A 21149-nucleotide genomic window follows, 5' to 3' on the forward strand; every position below is an offset into this window, starting at 1 on the left:
CAGGCAATTTAAATGTTCAGAATTTGTGTATTCAGTTTAGCTCAGTAGCACTTGCAAATAAGATCTAAATCTCCCTTATTATCCAGAAGAAACCAACGCCCTTTCCTCAAGCCACACCTGTAAGCAAGGCAACTGTCGGCACCTGCTTTATATCGACTGAATGTGTCAATAAGGACATAATCGTAACTGACTGTGACTGTGTGGAAGATCTAAACTAAACCGCTCTGCAATAAGATAGTTGAGGGCCTCAGGGTGGTGTTGGGTTACCATAAAATGATGCTATTAAATCAGATGCGCTACACAAAAGAATGGGAGAAAATGAGCAGAGAAACTTATATGACACAGTCAATAAAGAGGCAAGGCAAGATTACCTTGAGAATAAAACAAAGCTTTCTTTTATTTGCCGTCACCCGGGGCAATCATTAACAGCACTGCCCATGTTATAATTACATCAGAAAGTCACAAGGTAAAATTAAAGTGATTTGGATGACATTCAGAAACATTTCTTCACTGGCTAAAAGCCGCCATGTTGGTTTGCCACCTTGCCAATAAGCTGCCAGAACTCCAGGAAGGTCAGCTCTCCGTCGTTATTCGCATCCAATGAACTCATGAGCTGATCAATGGTGGCTGGGTCAGAGGCATTCTGTGAGAGGAGAGACAAAAGGGACAGTTGTAATGATAGTGTCTCCATCTAGTGATCGTCACTGTTACTGCGCATTCTTTTCTGCTGACCTATTAGTGTGTGTGTGTGTGTGTGTGGGGGGGGTTCCTGTTCTGGATGGGCCAAACAGAAAATGCTCTGATGTGGCATTTTTCCATTGTCTCTTGTATAGTTTAGATGTAAACATACTGAAAGCAGTCGGTTTGATTTTATGCGCACTAGCAGTATAAGGTCTTTCTATAACTTTAGAGTTTTTTGGAGGCAGGATTTGTGCTATTTCCTCTACAAAATCACAAACATGTGACTCACAAGGAATTCTTTAGAGGACTGGGATGTGGTTAACTAATAACTCGCACCAGACCTCTTAAATGGTGCTCTTATACTTTCTGGTTCATTCGCCTGACAACATAGAATGCTAAACAAACACTATAAAGGCTTTCATTCATCATTTATTCATTAAATATTCACTAAATATTGCTATTAAAGGTCACATATTAAAACACACATATATATAATTATATATAAATAATTAATTTTATAGTAAAATTCAAAATGCTGTACACCAGTGTTACTTTAGTATCACTGAGATAGTTATATTTTTATAGATTGAATTAGTTTTTATTTATATATTTTTCATTTTAATTTTTGATAAGGTTTTAGTAATTTTGTTGTGCTTTTGTCATTATTATTAAGTTCTTTTTTTTAAATATGTCATTCATTTTTAATTGTAGCTGTAAGTTAAAAAAATAATAGTTCTTTGCAGCACCTTAGATTCAGCAGACGTGCCTCTTCTTATTAAAAACCATTTTGAGTTGGTTTTATGGTTCTGTGGAGATTTAAAAAAAAAGTTCCTGATGTTACATGATTGGTTTTTAAGATCAATGTACTGGTTCCTTGTTCTTACTAAGAGCTAAATGGTTTCCAATTAACTTTAAAGTTAAAGTGCTAGTTCACCCAAAAAATTCTGTGATCGTTTACTCACCCTCAAGTTGTTTCAAGCCTGTATGAATGTCTTTCTTCTGCTGAACACAAAAGAAGACATTTTGAAGAATGTCGGCAACCAAACAGTTGATGGACCCCGCTGACTTCCATAGTATGGATAATATACTATGGAAGTCAAAAGGGACCATCAACATCAAAATATCTTCTTTTGTGTTCAGAAAGAAATTCATACAGGTTTGGAACAACTTTAGGGTGAGTAAATGATGACAAAATTTTCATTTTGTTGGCAAAATATCAAGTGTAGACCTGAATTGAGGAATATAAATATAAAGTATACTGACCTTTTGTTATACTTTAATAATAACTCTAAAGGCTTACCTTTATGAAGTTAGGTAACTGGGATGTTACCAAGCTCTGAAACTCTTCCTTGCTCAAAGTGTTTGCAGAGCCATCCTTCCCGGCATAAATCTTGAACTGGGCGACGAGCACGTTAATGGCAGATTCCATGATTTTGGGAGTAGGATGGTTTAGGTGGCTGGAGATTAGAAAGGAATTGACAGGTTAGTCCTTTCTAATGGGCAGATCTGGTCTGTGACTTACAATAACCTAATTTAAAGTTAAAACATAATAAGAATAATAAATAAAAAAACATAAATCAAGACCAGTAATGTACAAAAAAAATATTGCGATCAGTTAAAATGAATTTTGCTTATTTTTAAAAAAAAAATTTTGTAGGGAAGATTCTCATCACTTCTCATGTTGTTCTAAACCTTTGTGACTATTACAGGTGAATATATCATAAGGAGAATGGAGCAAAATGTCCAAGCTTCTTTTTTCTTACAAAATGTGGATGGTGATACACCACTTTAATTTCCTTGAAAAAGTGCAGCTTGAACATTCTGCTAGGCAAGGCCTTTTGAGTCTCACAAAGAAAAATATACTTATGAGAGGAAGTAAATGATGAAATGATGTTCATCTTTGGGTGACCCCTAACCAATTAGGGGCAAAAAAGGTATATCTAGTGCACACTAAAAGTGATTCAATAAAAATATATACAACAGAAGAAGTATCACAGGCTTACCTGAGCTGAGGAATGATGTTCTGTCTGGAATGATGTGTAAATGACCACCTCTCGCCTTATATTCTCTCCATCTGACCACCAAACTCAGCGGAAAACCAAAATCACGCCCTCTGCTCCATTCCACAAGTCAGGATGTTCTTATCTCCTGCTTAAATGTTTCCATAGCAAAGTAGTTTAGACTCTTTCACACACACACACACACACACACACACACACACACACACATCAAAAGTTTATTTCACTATATTAGCGAAGACATTGCATAGACTTCCATTGATTTTATATCAGATAAATGGTATTTTCTATTGCCCAACCCCAACCCCTAAACACAACCCTTACAGAAACGTGCAAAACACTAGATTTAAATAAAAACGTGTTTGGGACAATTTATAAGCTATTTTAACTAGTGAGAACCAGTATATGTTGTAATGATATTTCACTATATAAGTGAGGACATTTGGCCCTCAGAAGTATAGGTAAACCTGTACACACAGACACACACACACACACATTGGGTTTCCATGTTTTATGGAGACTTTTCAAAGACATAATGATTTTTATACTGTACAAACTGTATATTCTATCCCCTAAACCTGTACACACCCCACACAGAAAAATGTCTGTATTTTTACATTTTTAAAAAAACATCTTAAAAGCTGTTTTCTTAAAGAGGACCAAAAAATGTCCCTACAATGTCAAAGATTTTTTGTATTACCATCCTTGTAGGGACATTTCGTCCTCACAACATTGGGTTTACTAGGACCACACACACACACACACACACTTATAGAAATCCAGAATATGGCTTTTATCTGACAGATGAATAGCAAACACCCCGCATTGTGGTTTATGGTACCGAGAAAATTTACTATTTTTATTTGTTTCTGATTATTTCAAAGCATGACCTAACATGTCAGTTGATTACTCTACACCTTCCTATCAGGTTTCCTAAATGTTGTCAATCCAAACATCTTTCATCAGGGAAACTTCATCTGATAACTCCATCAAGACTTACTCAGCATCAACGAACATGCTGGAACAAATACAAAGACCTCATTAATACGTCTCCTACAGATCAGTTTTAGAGGTCAAAACTGAATGTGCATGTATGCAGAATATTAAACGAAAAAGGTGAATTTAATCATTTTAAAGTTAAGTTTAAATTTTGGTTTTTAAAGGTAAAAATACAAATGAGACCAGAAATCCTTGAGGAATCACCTATTTCTGATTTGTCAGTTGTAAATAAGCAATAAAATGAACAATGCAATCCCTCAATAAAGAAGAATCCTCATGGCAATGGAACATCATTTTAATAATCATCAAAAATTGTTTATATTGATACATTGTGACATTTGGTCTTGTATTACCTTTCCTTTTAAATGGTACTAAATGTTCTTTCATATTAAATATCACTGTGCCATATGATAACTTACCTTAAATTATCAGTTCCATTAAATAACTTTTTTTTTTCTTTCATATTTACAAATTGGAGAAGAAAAGGCATGAAATTATATGGTATTCATCCCAGAAGAGTGCAACAAAACAATAACAGCTATAATCAAATGATCTTGATGATTCATTACAATGGCTGTTTTCCTAAGTTAGAAAGAGGATATAAATAAATGTCCACATCACCACAGTGCAAACAAATCCATTATTGAAACTCTGTTTCCATTTCATTAGTGTGGTTTTGGGCTGACCATTCAGTACCAGCATTCTTTGCTCACTAGTAAAGGCACATAAGCTAACATATCAAATTCAAAGAAGAAGGGAAAAAACATTCAAAGATTTTTGTTTTATCATTTACATTAAGTGTGAGCAGAACTTGAGTTGGGGTAGAAACCGAAAAACCAAAAGCTTACAATGACCTCTAAATCCTCTGGCGAAAACAAAACTTAAAAAGAAACCAGTTTGACTCGAGCTTAGTAAGCAAAATCAGGGGTAGGTGTGAAGAAACCAGGATTTTAATAATTAAAAACAAAAATTAAAAGATCCTAAATAACTAAATACCTGTTTTTAAGTAAATTCTAGGGGCTCAGGTAACTAAAAAGGGACATTCATTTCCAATCTCATTGCACTTTCCCAGTTTAGTGTTAATTTCGTTCACAACTCCATATGTACTTGGTGATTGATCTATCAAGTAAAGCACTTTCATTCATGTGCCAACACTTAATGCTTAAGATTCTTTACACAGCAAGCAAGAGTCAAAGGGTTTGGCGTTGAAGAACAAGACTAACGGAGGTAGCTTACAACAAAACACCCAACGCACAGGTGGGACTTCACTAATGACAAGACTCCAAAGGGAGAAACTCCTCACACACAATGCATTAAACTACATCTACAGTCCGTAAAGACCGGGGAAAGTAACAGCTAAGATTGTTTCTTTTTGTTTTCATTCACTTAGTGTTTTTTCCATTCGTTCAAACCGAGTTTCTGGGGTTGGGCAGCACCAATTACGCCAAAGGGGCGGCGAACTTTAACAGTGCCTCTTTCTCGAACTCCTCCATCTCATCTTCAAGGGAATCGCTGTCATTCTCATGCTGCTTATCTTCTAAACCATCTGCCAGGTCTTCCAGGATATCCGCGACGTCCTCAGCAAACTCGCTGAAGAGCATTCTGTCGTGAGCGAAAACGCCGCCGCTGAAGAACTGGGCAGTGAGGCGGCTGAGAGACTCCTTGCTTTCCTGAGGAACTCCCTCTAGTTTGCTTAGGTAGATCTCAAGAAGGTCCTGAAACTCTACAAGCTTCACGGGAACAAGCCCCTCGGCGTCAGCGCAGTTGGATACGCCATGGCAGCCGTCGGCAGGATGTCGGTTTCTCCTGAGCTTCTCCTCTTGGTGTTTCCAGAAGTCTACCTGCTCCTTGTGGTGATGGTGGTGATGGTGTTGATGATGCTTGGAAGGTTTGGCTTCCCAAGGTCTTTCCTTCTGTCTTTTTTCCCTCTCCTGCCTTCTCTCATTCTTCTTGTGGTCCCACTCTTCTTTGTACTTCTTGAGATGGTCCTTTCTTTTGTCCTTACCATGCTTCCACTCTTTCCCACTCCCCGCTTCTTCCTTCTTCCAGCGACTGTCATGTTCTTTCTTTCTGCCCCATTCCTTCTTTTCTCCTTTGTGCTCCTGGTGTTTCCTCTTCCAGTCTTCCCGCTTGCCCAGCTGGTCCACCTGTTTCGAGAGTCTCTTCTGCATCTCTACCAAGCTCTCCCTCAAACCCTGCTTGTTCCAGCCCTGTTTTTTCATTCCCTCCAGCCTCTTCCGGCTCTCCTCCAAAAGATCTTTCTGCCGCTTCAGTTCCTCTTTCTTATCCCAGGGTTTCTCAGTTCCTTCTGGACTAGACTCAGCAGTGGAAGGCGGAGACCCAGAGTCGGAAACATGTTGTGGAAGATCTTCTTCAACTGAAGGAGGGAAAAAACAGATAGAAGAATACACTGAAAACTTTGCAAACTTTGAACTGCGAGTTTTACTTTTTCTTCATAAGTTGAATCCCGCTTGCTGCCATTATAAAGCTTGGATGCATCAGGATGTTTATTAATATATCTCTGATTGTGTTCATCAGAAAGAAGAAAGTCATATACACCTAGGATGGCTTGAGTAAAGCTTGGAATAATTTTCATTTGAAAGTGAACTAATTCTTTAATTAGTTATAGCGCACCTTTTAAATGGAAATAAATGTTGCGATTTCCATTACGAGGTCCATCAATTTTTGGTCTAAAGCTTGTACTGACAGTGCAAGAGTCAAACACTCTGTAAAGTCTACTCCAGCACATCCCAAAGACTTTCAAAGAATTTAAGGTCTGGACTATCTTGCTGAATTTTGAACGGTAGTATAATAGCTAACAAGCTCATTCTCATCTTGGTAAAGTAAAAGAGGTCTTTTGGCTGTTAAATTTATAAGTAGAATCAGAGCCCTTTTCATAATATGCTAATTTGGGTTTTACAATTCAAATACTATGCATGTGCCGTTCCCACTCTGTCTCATCATACCTGTAAGCTTTGTGAGCTCAGCAACTCGTGCTCTTAGTGTCTGTAGTTCGTCTTTTAAACCAGGCAGTTCAGACAGTTGTTCTTTCAATTTAGTGTTCTCATTTTCCAGCACTCCTTTCTTAGTGCTGTGCATATCTGTTGCCATTTTCAGAGCCCGGTCCAACTCCTGTTTCTGTGACTGATCATGAAAAAGACAAAGAAAGAACATATCCTAAGTTCAAAATTTAAAATCACCTGGTATATTCTATGGACAGTGCATTAAGCCCTCTTAGTAGAAAAATGCACTTGCATACAAAAAAAACCCCTCTCAAACACTTTCATGGTATTAAGAGGGAAAACTTTATGAGAGTAGAGAGGGAACTAACCTCAATCTGAGCCTCCAATATGCTTATTTGTTTATTTTCTTGAGCAAGTTTATCAAGATGTTCCTGGGAAAAGGTACAAATCATCAAAGAACGCCACAGGTGACATTAACTTGTACATGCTTGCCAATAATAAAAGAGCACAGCAAAGACAAAGTAAAGCAATGCACCAACCTGATCACTTAGTTCTGAACCATCAAAATCATCTGCAGGAGAGAAAATGGATTTGTAATGTTTGTTGAAAATTGCATAGACAAGGTGAAGTGAATTATATAACTGTTAGTGTCAAAAACTCAAATGATAAAAGTCAGTGTATTTAATGCAACAGCAGTTACACAATTTTGGAGTTAGATTGTCTTTCATGGGCATGTTGTGTCTGGATATATGAACCAGGTCTCTCTTTAACACACTGCTGTTCAAAAATTTGGGGTCAGTACACGATTGTTTTCAACATTGATAAAAAACTATTTCTAAAGGATTATGTGACACTGAAGACTGGAGTAATGGCTGCTGAAAATTCAGCTTTACCATCACAGGAATAAATTACATTTTTATAACATATTAAAATAGAAACTGTTGTTTGAAATTATAATAATATTTCACAATATAACTGTTTTTACTGTATTTTTCATTTAATAAATGTAGCTTTGGTGAGTAGAAGAAGCTGCTTTCAAAAACGTGAAAAAAAAATGTTACCGACCCCAAAATTTTGTACAGTAGTGCGTGTTTTCAAATTCGACAGTTTACACAAAACCCTAATTAAGAATTGCCTTTTGATTTACTAACCCTGGCAATCTATGTAAAACTTCATATCAGCAGAATCTCAGCATTATGCCATTTCAGGGCAAGAGAGCCACTAAAGTATTACAAAGGCAAAGTGTGTAATTTCTTCCCAAAAGTGACACCAAATTGTGATCTGTTTATTTGAGTGGCCTGAACAATAGTGTACGTTTGAGGAGCTACTTGTTTGTCCGAGCAATTGAAGAGTGTTTGGCAAAAGGTGTCACTAGCAGCACAGAAATTATACACTTCAACTTTAAAATGCAAGTGTAATAAGCTGCTTGGTAAAGCAGTGCATCCTGGGTGATAATATAGGCTGATGATAGAGGCTGCCCTCAGGTAAATGTTCCTTTTTTTTTTTTTTCCAATTGATTTGTTGAAGTTTGAATATGTTATGGGAACAAACTCTACCATTAGCACTATAGAGGGCAACTCCTATCCACAGCTCAAACATAAGCATATACTGCCACCTAGCTCAGACTATGAACCTACCATCAGATTGGTCAACCACATAACCTGGAGGCATAACAACATGAATACAACCAATGAAAATGGGATTTTAATGGTCTTACGTTATCATATAATGTGGTGTGTATTCATAACCATTGGCTAAATACGAATCACTCAGTGGTTATGCACAACCAATGTTATGTGTGATGTCCTATGTTAACCGCTTTGTATGAACAATTATAAAATGTGGTTTAAATGTGTGACTTAAGAGTTGCATTACTTTAACACAACACTCACTGGAGAAAAAGAAGGATCCAACACAGAGCAGGACAAATGCGCCTATTATCAGCTGATTCAAAGAGAAACTTTGTTTCTCCTCTTTCCTCACTGGCAGATTGAACTCCTCCTCTTCTTCTTCCTCTTCCTCCTCATCGGAGCTTCGCTTCAACACTATGGTGGGTTGCACATGTCTGAACCTCAGACCATCATCATCTGCTGAGGTGCCTGCTGGAAGTTCAGCGCCAAGAGATTCTAAATGATAGAGAAGAAAATAAGGAGAAATATGGTAAATGTGGGTATAAATTGAACTATTTTTGCTCCATTTTAATATGACATATTAAACATTTAAATATAACACATTAAAACTCTCTAACATCTACTCAAACTCGACACAATTCATTATTCAAATGCATAATGCTTTAATAATGATAATTAAATAATTATAATTAAGTAAAACATTACAAACTAAATATTTTGAATATATAAATGAATAATATACTATATATACACTATATACTATACTAAATATACTATATATATATATATATATATATATATATATATATATATATATATATATATATATATATATATATATATATATATATATATATATATATATACTAACTAAATATACTAACACATATAGTACAGTCCAAAAGTTTGGAACCACTAAGATTTTTAATGTTTTTAAAAGAAGTTTCGTCTGCTCACCAAGGCTACATTTATTTAAATAAAAATACAGTAAAAACAGTAATATTGTGAAATATTATTACAATTTAAAATAACTGTGTACTATTTAAATATATTTGACAAAGTAATTTATTCCTGTGATGCAAAGCTGAATTTTCAGCATCGTTACTCCAGTCTTCAGTGTCACATGATCCTTCAGAAATCATTCTAATATGCTGATCTGCTGCTCAATAAACATTTATGATTATTTTCAATGTTGAAAACAGTTGTGTACTTTTTTTTTTTTTTTCAGGATTCCTTGATGAAAAGAAAGTTCAAAAGAACAGCATTTATCTGAAATACAAAGCTTCTGTAGCATTATACACTACCGTTCAAAAGTTTGGGGTCAGTAAGAATTTTTATTTTTATTTTTTTGAAAAGAAATTAAAGAAATTAATACTTTTATTCAGCAAGGATGCATTAAATCAATCAAAAGTGGCAGTAAAGACATTTATAATATTACAAAAGATTAGATTTCAGATAAACACTGTTCTTTTGAACTTTCTATTCAACAAATAATCCTGAAAAAAAATATTGTACACAAATATTTTGCACAATTGTACACATTAAATGTTTCTTGAGCAGCAGATCAGCATATTAGAATGATTTCTGAAGGATCATGTGACACTGAAGACTGGAGTAATGATGCTGAAAATTCAGCTTTGCATCAAAGGAATAAATTACTTAGTGAAATATATTAAAATAGAAAACAGTTATTTTAAATTGTAATAATATTTCACAATATTACTGTTTTTACTGTATTTTTAATTAAATAAATGTAGCCTTGGTGAGCAGACGAAACTTCTTTTAAAAACATTAAAAATCTTAGTGGTTCCAAACTTTTGGACTGTACTGTATGTATATATATATATATATATAAATATATATTACATTACATGTAGTCTATATATATTTATATGTAATACATATAGTCTTTATTTCACAAACACACACACATATATTATATTATATTTTATATATATATATATATATACACAGCTATGGAAAAAATTAAGAGACCACTTAACATTGATTTCTGAACTTGGAATGGTCTCTTAATTTTTTCCCTAGCTGTATATATATACACATTATGAATATATATATATATATATATATATATATATTTATATTATTTTACATGTAGTCTATATATATTTATATGTAATACATATAGTCTTTATTTCACAAACACACACACACACACATATTATATTATATTTATATTATATATATATATATATATATATATATAATATATGTGTGTGTGTGTATATATATATTTTTTTTTGTTTCATAATGTGTATATATTTATATATAAATATATATACACATTATGAAACAAAAAAAATATTTATATACTAATTAATCTATTATACTAGTATTTTATAATATGTATATATGTATTATTAATAAGTAAGTAAATTTCATGAAAAAGAAAGGAAAAACAGAGCTGAAAAGAGCTTTTGAAAAACATTTTTGAATATCATACCTGGCTCTCTGATCACATCCGGGAATTTCTCTGGCAGCTCTATTTCCTCTTTCTCAAAAGTAGGCTCCTCCTCAGTCTCAACCGAACCAATGGTTTCTGGATAAGGGCTGTCAGGGGTGGGGCTTTCTGCTGTGGAACCAAAGCCTGTATCAGCCTCAGAGGGCAGGGCCAGGGGCGGGGTTTCAGGAGTGGGATGTACATCAGCATGAATATCGAGCACAGGGAATGCAGAAGATTCACTGGTCTTAGGGGCGGGGCTTATGTCTGCGGTAATGTCAGAGACATCCGGGGAGGAGCTTATTTCTCTGAATGGTTCAGGAGTGGAGGTGATTTTGGGATCTGGTACCGGGACGGGGCTTTCTTGGACTGGAACATGTTGGCCGGGGAAGATATCAGTTACATCCTCTTCAGTGGGTTCGTCAAGGACCGTCTCCTCTGAAAACTGGAAGGCTGATTCTGTAGTGATGCTGAAGGGAACAGCGCCTAGAAGGTCACTGTCAGGGGGAGAACTGGTGATAGTGTCATGGATGACAGGAGCATGGATCTCAGGATCAAGCTCATCATCGGCATGACCAGATGCTGCCATTTCCTCGAAGAAATCCGGGGATGTTTCCTGGCAAATCTGGATATTGGACAACATACAACTGTAAATGTTTTGGGAAGGGACAGTCAGTTTGACATCAAGTTTCAAGAATAAAGAACCTTTATTTTAGTGTAGTGTTTTCAGATTTTTTTGGGACAAGCATGAATGGATATTGGCTACACTATCTGAACAAACAAATCGGACTTCATCAATGGCAAAATGGCAGTCAAAATTGTGTCAGGTTTGTGCAAAGTGTGAACAAAGTGTGCAAAACAAATACTGTGAAGACATGCATAGAGAATGGTAACTGAACATCCTACGTTGTACATACCAGTGGTGATGCACTGACCTGGTGACCCTCCTCTGACAAAACGCTCTCCTCCAGTGGAATGTCAGGGTCATGTGACCTCACCTCCAAAGAGCTTCCTGAAATAAACACCGTTTCACATTACAAAAGTTCATAAGAACAGCATCTATTTGAAATAGAAATATAATTTTTTTGTAACAATATAAAAGTCTTTACTATCACTTTTGATTCATTTAATGTGTCCTTGCTGAATAAAAATATTAATTTTGTTTAAACAAAAAACAATTTTTGTTTGAACAATTGTGTAAACTAAAAAATAATATATTATCTGTTCCAATCACCAACCTTAACTTCAAATACTGATATTTACTACTACTTAAAAAGACAAACAATTGGGTTTATAACCTGCTATTTCCTCTGAAAGACTGGGTGCATCCCCAATACTTTCCGTCCCATCATCTACTGGTCCTGCAGGATCTGCGGCAGCCTCCTGAAATCAAAACACACATTACTACACATGATTCATTCATAAAAAAGACAATATCACTGACACAAGCATTTTGACAATGTGGTTTGCAAACCTCAGGGGAGAGAAGAGTCCAGCTGTTACTGGATGACCCGGTGCTGCCGGTGCTGTTATCAGACATGGCCCTCTTGTGGCTCTGCACAGCACCTACATAACGAAGATACCACATGCAGATTAGTTTAATACCACTGTTCTGCACAGACCATCATATTCAGCAAAATGAGTGCTAGCATACACTAATGTTGTCTTGTTAAGTATGCACTGTTTTCAGTTCTAGCAATGCTCAGCAGACAGTACTGTACTACATTTTGATCTTTGGCTGAAATATGAAACACACTGATTCTTAAAACATTGAATAACAAATAAATTTGCATTAGTTTTAAAAGTAGCTAGATTGGATTGAAATTACTCAGATATAATCACTTAAAGGTGCAATATGTAAGATTTCTGTCTGCTAGAGGTCGCTAGAGGCCTATTCAAAACAAAGGCGTAGCTTGATGATGCCAAGTTTAAGCGAAGAATCTCGAGACATGTGGTCTTCACATCACAGCCGGTGGAAACAATCGGGATAGGACTCGGGAAGAAATCATGTTCATGGATGCAACCACAGTGTTGTGGGAGCTGAACGAAGCTGCTGGAGCGGAAATAAAAGTTCTGGAGCAGCGAAATTTTATTATGCCGCAGTCGCCGCTTCCGCTTTTCCGGTCACGAGTATGAGGTAACACAGCTCTGTTTATCATATTAGATACATTTGAGTGTGTTGAAAATGTTATAACGTTACTCTGTGCGTTCGCTTGGCGGCTGCTGTGAGACACATGTTGTACACTGCAGTAAGATTTTTAGATTATCAAATTAAATGCTGGATGGCCTGTGTTGATAAATGGCATGCAATTAATTTTAAAACATATTGTCTGATAGAGAAAATTCTGTATTACTGTTAGTAAAAATAAAGCTGCATCTGATTATGCCATGTTAGCTACTTGACAAAATAGTGTTTTTCTCTGAGGCATGGTAAAGCATGATACTCGCAAAAAAAATCAAGAAAATTAGATTTAAAAAATAAGACTAAATGTGTTGAGCTATAAAACCACAATTAGTTTTCGGTCTATAAATATATCAAAACAGTTGTTACCTTGTCTATTAAAACATAAAATATATTAAAGCTTCTTTGGTGTTTCCATGGTTTTTACAAAATAAAACCAGAAACCAAGGGTAACGCGGATATGACGCAATTGACAGGCGACTCCTCACACGTCCCGAAGCCTTGGTTAAAATTACAATTTTCTTACGATTTACAAATAGTTGGAAACATTTGGGAATAGGGCTAGGCGATATATAGCATTCGATTGTCACGGGCATTTCGTCAGTAAAGCCGGTTTCCTGATTACCGCTAAATCGCCATCAGCTGCTTTCAAATGGAGCGGCATTTAATAGACAGAGCCGTAGATCACTGACAAGCCACGCAATATCGCATTCATATCGCAGATGAATCGCCTTCGATAATGAACACGATATTGTGTGGCTTGTCAGTGAACTACGGCTCTGTCTATTAAATGCCGCTCCATTTGAAAGCAGCTGATGGCGATTTAGCGGTAATCAGGGAACCGGCTTTACTGACGAAATGCGCGCGTTTTTGGATATTTTACTGCAAAAATCTTACATATTGCAACTTTAACACAAAAACACCATTATATATTGCATATATATGACAACACTGTTAGATTTGTTTGTGGCAACATTTATAATGTACATAAATCGGCCAGACAACAAAAATCACAGTCTTTAATTATTTTTAAAATCATTAAGTAATTGTACTTATATTTTATGTTTTTACACAATCATGGTATGTCAACTCACACAAATTGTGAGAAAATTTATAGAGAATTTAAAATAAACTGTTCTTTTGAACTTTCTATTCATTTCACTTTCTATTAGTTGCAAGCAATATTTGACACAAAATTGTTACTAATGGTTATTTTAATATGTGTGATATGCAAAATGTTATTTATTTAGTCAGCATAGTAAGATTTTCTGACAGTGGTGACAATTCAGTAGATGTATCTGAAAATCTGAAGCTGTAGTCTCAGTTAATTCATTCAATTGAATGCTAGATGTCAATATTTAGATCACATATTTGACACATTGTGTTTGTATACAGTGTTGCCACATACTGAGTGACAGGCAGGCAATTGAGAAAATGGAGGAATCTTTCACCAACAAAAAAATACAGACAAATACATAAAAATATGAGCAAATTTATAGAAAATGTCATGCATAAACATATTATTGAACAGATTTCTATAAAATATAATTCATAAACCTATATTTTAGCCGTTTTCAGCATGTTGCATTCCTCAAGAATCAGTAAACACACGTAGCTATTATATAACCCACATTGACAGACAGTATATCTCATTTTATTCAATTAAGAGAGAACCAATGCAGGCAACAAGGCAACGATTACAGCAATTACATAACAACAGACACACACAGAAGCCACAAACAATACACAAGAGACTGCTGCAGTCTATTAACCCACCCTCAAATATGACCAAAAATGGTCGGACGGCCTCATTGCATTCCTGGCCTATTGTTTATCGCGTTTAGATGGATATTAGATTCGTTAACGCGCTGTCATAATGGTGATGCACAGCGTAGGTTGCGTATTTACATTGTGTACGGTGGCCAATTCAGCCTTCTGCAACACTACACGCCGTGCTGAATGAAGACAACCCTCTTCCGCATAAAATAAGGATCCTTACGACATCATAACAGATTATATACACGGATGCTCTTGTATAAAATGCTTACCGTGCTCAAAACAGCCTCAGTCGAGTTGCGTACGCGTTATTCCGTCCGTAATCGTTTAATTTCTCCACACGCACGATCCGTCTCGCGAACTTCGCAACTTCGGGAATCCCGAGTTTGCGTTTCTCTCCAATGGGACTCCAATACCGATCCGCTCAAACACTAAACAGCCAATGGGAATAAAGCGTCGTGTCGCGTAGACAGACAGCTCATTTCAGCTGTGACTGACAAACGCAGGTGACAGTGACAATCTAAACGTGAAGTGCTCTCTTATCATTGACTTGAGGAGAAGTAAAGACCGTCCCAACAACATGCATGAACTCTCTATATATAGGGACAAGACATGTTCTCCTCCAGCAGTGTACTGACACGTCTACAGAACAAGAGCTAAATCTGTTGGGACTTCCCAAATGCCTGTCTGCTACAGCTGGACTGGCCTAAATAAACATTGCTCTTGTGTTTCAACATGCTCTTTTGTAATTAACACATACTGAGCTAAAGCAAAACAACTGACTGCAGTAGATATAGGAAACTAGGCCTAATGGTGGCATCTTTATACAAAAGTGGAAGGAAGAACAACAAACTACATTATTTGTATATATGTGTATAGTCAGAAGGCTATTTATAATTTAAAGTCACCATGACATCAAAACAGACAACTTTTTTTTTTTTTTTTTTAAATGGAATATTTTATTTTTTATTGAATTCCCTCCCTCTTGATTTTAAAACTACTTCAAACTTTCTGGCTAGGCTTTTTCAAGCCAACTTAAAGTTTGTCTACAAACTTTTTAATCTAGTTTTTTATTGAATTCCCTCCCTCTTGCAACAATATCTCTTTTCTGATGAAATGTTACTACTTTTTTCTTGGGCTGCATTTTACTAAAATCCCTAAAATAAAGGCAAGTCATTTTACTTGAACACTTTTTGGGCAGCTATTTCAGTCAAGTACAGTATTCATCTCGCTGAATGGGAAAACATTAAATTCTCCAAAGCTGTTCACCAAGCTTATTAAATTTCAGATTTGAAATCACCAATGAAATATGACAACAACTGTCTTATAAATTTGGTTTTAAATGCTCAAATCATGACAAAAAACAGATTTCTTTAGGCTGGAGCATCCAGTGCACATGTGCAGTCATAAGCACGTCTCAGAACACTGACATGCTGAATTCGGAACTGCATACTAGCATACTATTCTTACTCTTTATGCCATAGAATGATATGGTAAAAGTAGTATGAGTAGTATATAGTCCGCGGTTCTGAATTCAGCAACTGTTTCTATAGCAAATGGAGCTTTTAATAGCTGTATGTTATTTAGAAGGTGGGAAATTTCGCATTGCAATTTCTCCCATTCAGAGTAATATGAGTGCACCTTCTTTTTATACCTAAAACATATATCTTTACAGTAGTATGAGCGTAATCTGGACATACTTCATTCACCATCACGTGTCCTCCAGCGTCAGTTACATCGCTTCACTGCCATTCACAAATCCTCTGCTGTGGCCTCATGGGATAGTAAAGTGTCCATTGTATGCACACTTCAGAATGTCGCCAGAAGTAGTAAGTCATCCGGGTAGCTACTTTTTTACTCTTTTATGAGTACTGTGATTTTGGACATTCTTCTTCTGTCACATACTGTTTTTCGCCTACTGTTATAGTAGGGAAGTGTATGATTTTTGGATGCAGCAGTAGACTTAAACAGAGTCTTGTTCATTTCACTTGGATATACGTTACAAAAGGGGGGGGAAATCATAACTTCTGTTTCATGCCAACTTTGAAAGCATGAAAAAGAGTCTGTTAGGCCTACAATGTGCAACAGAGTATTACTGAAGTCCACAATTGATAACTGAGATGCAAAATGTGACAATTGCATTCATACAAAATGAGACAACAAGAGAGCACAAGTCTGCGGTGTAATACTGAGTGATGGGAAAAACAAAACTTTTTGAAACTCTGAATAATTTAGAGCAGAGTTTTGTTCCAACTTGCCTCAACACACCTGCCTGGAAGTTTCTAATATGCCAAATTAGACCTTGATTAGCTGGTTCATCCAGGTGTGTTTAATTGGGGTTGGAGCTAAACTCTGCAGGACAGTGGCCCTCTAGGACCAAGTTTGGACACCCCTGATTTAAAGGGATAGTTCACCCAAAAATGAAAATTTGATGTTTATCTGCTTACCCCCAGTGCATCCAAGATGTAGGTGACTTTTTTTCTTCAGTCGAACGCAAATTATGATTTTTAACTGCAACCGCTGCCCTCTGTTAGTCAAATAATAGCAGTGGATGGGAACTTCAACTATAACAGTAAATGAAACTTGCTTAGACAAATCAAAATTAAAACCTGCGGCTCGTGACGACACATCAATGTCCTAAGACACGAAACGATCGGTTTGTGCAAGAAACCGAACATTATTTATATAATTTTTACCTCTAATACACCACTATGTCCAACTTCGTTCAGCTTCCTGTTAGTGAGGTCAAAAAACGCGTTCTGTTGACGGAAGTGATGTCTCGCCCATATACTTCAATGATCACTTCCGTTGTCAGAGCGTGATCAGACCTCACTAACAGGAAGCTGAACGAAGTTGGACATAGTGGTGTATTAGAGGTAAAAAATTATATAAATACTGTTCGGTTTCTCGCACAAACCGATCGTTTCGTGTCTTAGTACATCAATGTGCCGTCATGAGCCGCAGGTTTTAATTTTGATTTGTCTATGGAAGTTTTTTCGACTCTTATTGTTCAAGTTCCCATCCACTGCTATTATTTGACTGACAGACGGCAGCGGTTGCAGTTAAAAATCATAATTTGCGTTCGACTGAAGAAAAAAAGTAATCTACATCTTGGATGCCCTGGGGGTAAGCAGATAAACATCAAATTTTCATTTTTGGGTGAACTATCCCTTTAAAGCAAAATGATTCACAATTTCAAAGCGCTCAAACACCACAGGCTGGGGAAACCTGCTGATCAAGAAAATGTAAATAAAATTCAAATTCAGCCCAAATCTGTATAATTACCACTTTCCTAAACCAAAATGCAAATGTTTTCATTAAAGTGTAATGTATTAAATGTAATCTATAAATAACTAAATAGCATTAAATATGAAGGTTCTGTAAACTGTGTGTTTTTAATTATTAAAGGGTTAGTTCACCCAAAAATGAAAATTCTGTCATTTATTACTTACCCTCATGCCGTTCCACATCCGTAAGACCTTCGTTAATCTTCGGAACACAAATTAAGATATTTTAGTTAAAATCCGATGTCTCCGTGAGGCCTCCATAGGAAACAATGGCTGCGTCCGAAATCGCATACTACATGAGTAGGTACTACATTTGAATTTGAACGTACTTCTCTACCGTTAAAACAGTACGTTCTATATAGTATGAATATGGGTAGTATGAATGGAATTCGGACGTACTACATCCGCCATGTCAATGTTGTCACTTGCATGCGTCGTCACAACAGCGCGGAAATTTAAAGGGCCTGCTCTACTTCGCTTTCATCAGCAATGTTTTTTTTTTATTTTTATTAATGCATATTAATGCATTATTTTTTTAATAATTCAATCAACAGCTTAAAGGAATCGTCGGTCAGCTGCTCGCAGATCACGCTTTCTTCAACAGCTTGTTAAATATGCCAAAGTATAATCACCTATTTAGCTAGGAAATTTTACCTCAGAATAAAAATACATCTGTGAATATCACGACAGAGGCTGATTTGAAGCAATGAAATTAAGTAATGTATTGTTAAAAATGAATGCATATAAAAATACACGAGAAACAAAAGACATGAATCAATGAACAAACTTGAATACATTATATATAAATAAATAATGTGTAGATAGACAGAAAGGGCGAGAGAAATACACAACACAGCCTAAATATTAAATACAATATATACAAATAAATACAATGATAATAATATACATATTCTAAAAAAACTACAAACTGTGAGCCCTATAAACTACTACCGCCTGAATGTTGCTGTCCGTTAAGTTTTCTAATCTCATTAAACTGCTTAACAGCGAACGTCACCGTTAAATAAAACAGTGTTAGCAAGCGGATGTAACTTATCTCGACCTGTTCGTTAGCTTGATGTGCTGTCAGTAATAATGATTAAACATCATTTTACAGCCAACTCTTAATCTTCTCATTACATTGTTTAAACTTTCAATAAGTCAGCCGTTTACTTACATAATGTTAAACAAGTGCAATTTAACCACAATAAACACCGTTTTTCTTGAGGTACTTAAGGACTTGAATGAGCTGCATATCGCCGCTTTCCGCCATTTTTTAATATGAATATGAAGAATCCTCTCCTGTGGCATCACGGGATAGCGCAGCGTCCATCGAATGCCTACTACAGAATTCGGGCGGAAGTAGTAGGTCATCCGGGTACTTCTCGCCTACTGTTTTTCGAATACTATGAATTCGGACATACTACTCGCCTCGCATACTGTTTTTCGCATACTATATAGTAGGGAAGTATGCGATTTCGGACGCAGCCATGTCATTTCCTCTCTCAGAATCCATAAAATTACTAAAAACATATTTAAATCGGTTCATGTGAGTACAGTGGTTCAATATTAATATTATAAAGCGACGAGAATATTTTTGGAGCGCCAAACATAACAAAATAACGACTTATTTAGTGATGGCCGATTTCAAAACACTGCTTCAGGAAGATTCGGAGCACAGTGAATCAGTGTGTCGAATCTGCTGTTCGGAGCTCCAAAGTCGCTTTATAATACTAATATTGAACCACTGTGCTCACACGAACCGATTTAAATATGTTTTTACTACCTTTATGGATCTTGAGGGAGGAAATGTCATTGCTCCCTATGGAGGCCTCACGGAGTCATCGGATAATTTGTGTTCCGAAGATAAACGAAGGTCTTACGAGTGTGCAACGACATGAGGGTAAGTAATAAATGACAGAATTTTCATTTTTGGGTGAACTAACCCTTTAATGTAGTGCTTGTTTTGGTGTATTATTAGGCAGGACTTGGCAAACTAGATCAGTTAGAACAAATTAAATATCATTCACCTTTTTGTACAGTATCCACACATAGACTATTGGCATCAGTGAATCATTCAAATTTTTAAATGTTTTGAAACCAAGATTCGAAAAATCTTATATTACGTGACTTGGCGAGTTTGAAACAAGCTCCGAACCACTGATTCGAAACAAAAGATTCATAAATGTTTCGAAGCTTCATTAAGCACTGTTTCAAAAATTGCTATCACTATATGAAAATCAGGAAAGTACTGCAGCGCTAGTTTCAGTCGCCCAAATGAGTGGACTGACATGCAGTGTTGTCATTGACAATGGTAAAAATTAGTAAATATCTAACTGCTGGATGGCACAAAAACTATTCTCGTCGCTTCATAACATTAAGGTTGAACCGCTGCAGTCACGTCAACCTTTTTAACATTATTTACAAGCATTTACTACCTTTTTGGACCTTGAAATTGATGGTTAAATTGCTGACATATACCTCTTGGATTTCATCAAAAATATCTTAATGTGTGTTCTGAAGATGAACAAAGGCCTTGCTGATTTGGAACGACATGAGAGCGAGTAATTAATGACAGAATTTTCATTTTTGGGTGAACTTACCCTTTAATTTGTAATTCTGTGTGGGCCGTTGTGGCCTAATGGTTAGAGAGATGGATTATCTCAGTACCGTCAGGAAATGTAGGTGGAGGAAGTGAATGAACAGCACTCTCTTCCAATTTCATTACCTTGAGCAGCCCCATTCGCTCCTGGTGCTGCAGCAAAAATGGCTGACATACTGCTCTGGGGGTCTGTGCGGTTGGGTGGGTGAGTATGGGACGCCATACTTGGCTAAACACCACTTAACTTCACTTCAAAAAAAAAAAAAAATCCCTTGGACCTTTTGGTTGAAATTAATTGCAAAATTAACTAATGAAATTATGAGCAAATTTTAACAACATTTGTTTGCAGAGCAGATGTCACGTGGTTGATATTTTGCTAATGTAATGAAATTTGTGTACCTTAAGTATCCAAATACTTTTTGGGTCCACTGTATATTGTCAATAGCATTTTATATTGTATTGAGCATTTTGCGCTATATATTGCATTGTGTCTGCATCAGCAACATTCAACCAGGCCTCTTCAGACAGCAGTGCCCCTTTTAACATGTGGTG

At 36.2% G+C, this 21149-nt stretch overlaps 2 protein-coding genes across 5 annotated transcripts; both read right to left on the reverse strand.

The window, feature by feature from the left end:
- Positions 1-399: 399 nt before the first annotated feature.
- s100a11 (S100 calcium binding protein A11) lies at positions 400-2953 on the reverse strand. Of its 2 annotated transcripts, XM_067361842.1 has the most exons (4): positions 2685-2953; positions 1982-2138; positions 1428-1487; positions 400-643 (listed from the first exon to the last, which is right to left on the reverse strand). In XM_067361842.1, exons 2-4 carry the CDS (start codon positions 2108-2110, stop codon positions 515-517), a joined length of 318 nt encoding a protein of 105 aa, XP_067217943.1. In that variant the 5' UTR covers positions 2111-2138; positions 2685-2953; the 3' UTR covers positions 400-514. The 2 variants fall into 2 exon arrangements, with proteins under 2 accessions (XP_067217943.1, XP_067217944.1); XM_067361843.1 differs by lacking the exon at positions 1428-1487.
- Positions 2954-3972: 1019 nt separating this feature from the next.
- pbxip1a (pre-B-cell leukemia homeobox interacting protein 1a) lies at positions 3973-15383 on the reverse strand. Of its 3 annotated transcripts, none has more exons than XM_067361838.1 (11): positions 14984-15383; positions 12228-12319; positions 12052-12136; positions 11689-11765; positions 10757-11378; positions 8554-8787; positions 8299-8322; positions 7201-7232; positions 7030-7092; positions 6665-6842; positions 3973-6075 (listed from the first exon to the last, which is right to left on the reverse strand). In XM_067361838.1, exons 2-11 carry the CDS (start codon positions 12291-12293, stop codon positions 5138-5140), a joined length of 2319 nt encoding a protein of 772 aa, XP_067217939.1. In that variant the 5' UTR covers positions 12294-12319; positions 14984-15383; the 3' UTR covers positions 3973-5137. The 3 variants fall into 3 exon arrangements, with proteins under 3 accessions (XP_067217939.1, XP_067217938.1, XP_067217940.1); XM_067361837.1 differs by having other exon boundaries at positions 3975-6075; positions 11671-11765; positions 14984-15382; XM_067361839.1 differs by lacking the exon at positions 8299-8322 and having other exon boundaries at positions 3975-6075; positions 11671-11765; positions 14984-15380.
- Between the last annotated feature and the right edge of the window lie 5766 nt (positions 15384-21149).

Source organism: Chanodichthys erythropterus, chromosome 15 (assembly GCF_024489055.1).
Source record: "Chanodichthys erythropterus isolate Z2021 chromosome 15, ASM2448905v1, whole genome shotgun sequence".
NCBI lineage: Eukaryota > Metazoa > Chordata > Actinopteri > Cypriniformes > Xenocyprididae > Chanodichthys > Chanodichthys erythropterus.

Excerpts from the sequence above, each read along its gene's own strand:
- s100a11 (XM_067361842.1), bottom strand. The coding sequence starts at position 2,110 with ATGGAATCTGCCATTAACGTGCTCGTCGCCCAGTTCAAGATTTATGCC. Across the intron at positions 1,488-1,981 it reads AGTTACCTAACTTCATAAAG|AACCATAAAACCAACTCAAA; the intron begins GTAAGCCTTTAG and ends AAATCTCCACAG. Across the intron at positions 644-1,427 it reads GCACGTCTGCTGAATCTAAG|AATGCCTCTGACCCAGCCAC; the intron begins GTGCTGCAAAGA and ends CTCCTCTCACAG.
- pbxip1a (XM_067361837.1), bottom strand. The coding sequence starts at position 12,293 with ATGTCTGATAACAGCACCGGCAGCACCGGGTCATCCAGTAACAGCTGG. Across the intron at positions 8,788-10,756 it reads GGATGTGATCAGAGAGCCAG|AATCTCTTGGCGCTGAACTT; the intron begins GTATGATATTCA and ends TCTATCATTTAG. Across the intron at positions 8,323-8,553 it reads TGGATCCTTCTTTTTCTCCA|GTTATGTGGTTGACCAATCT; the intron begins GTGAGTGTTGTG and ends TTATGCCTCCAG.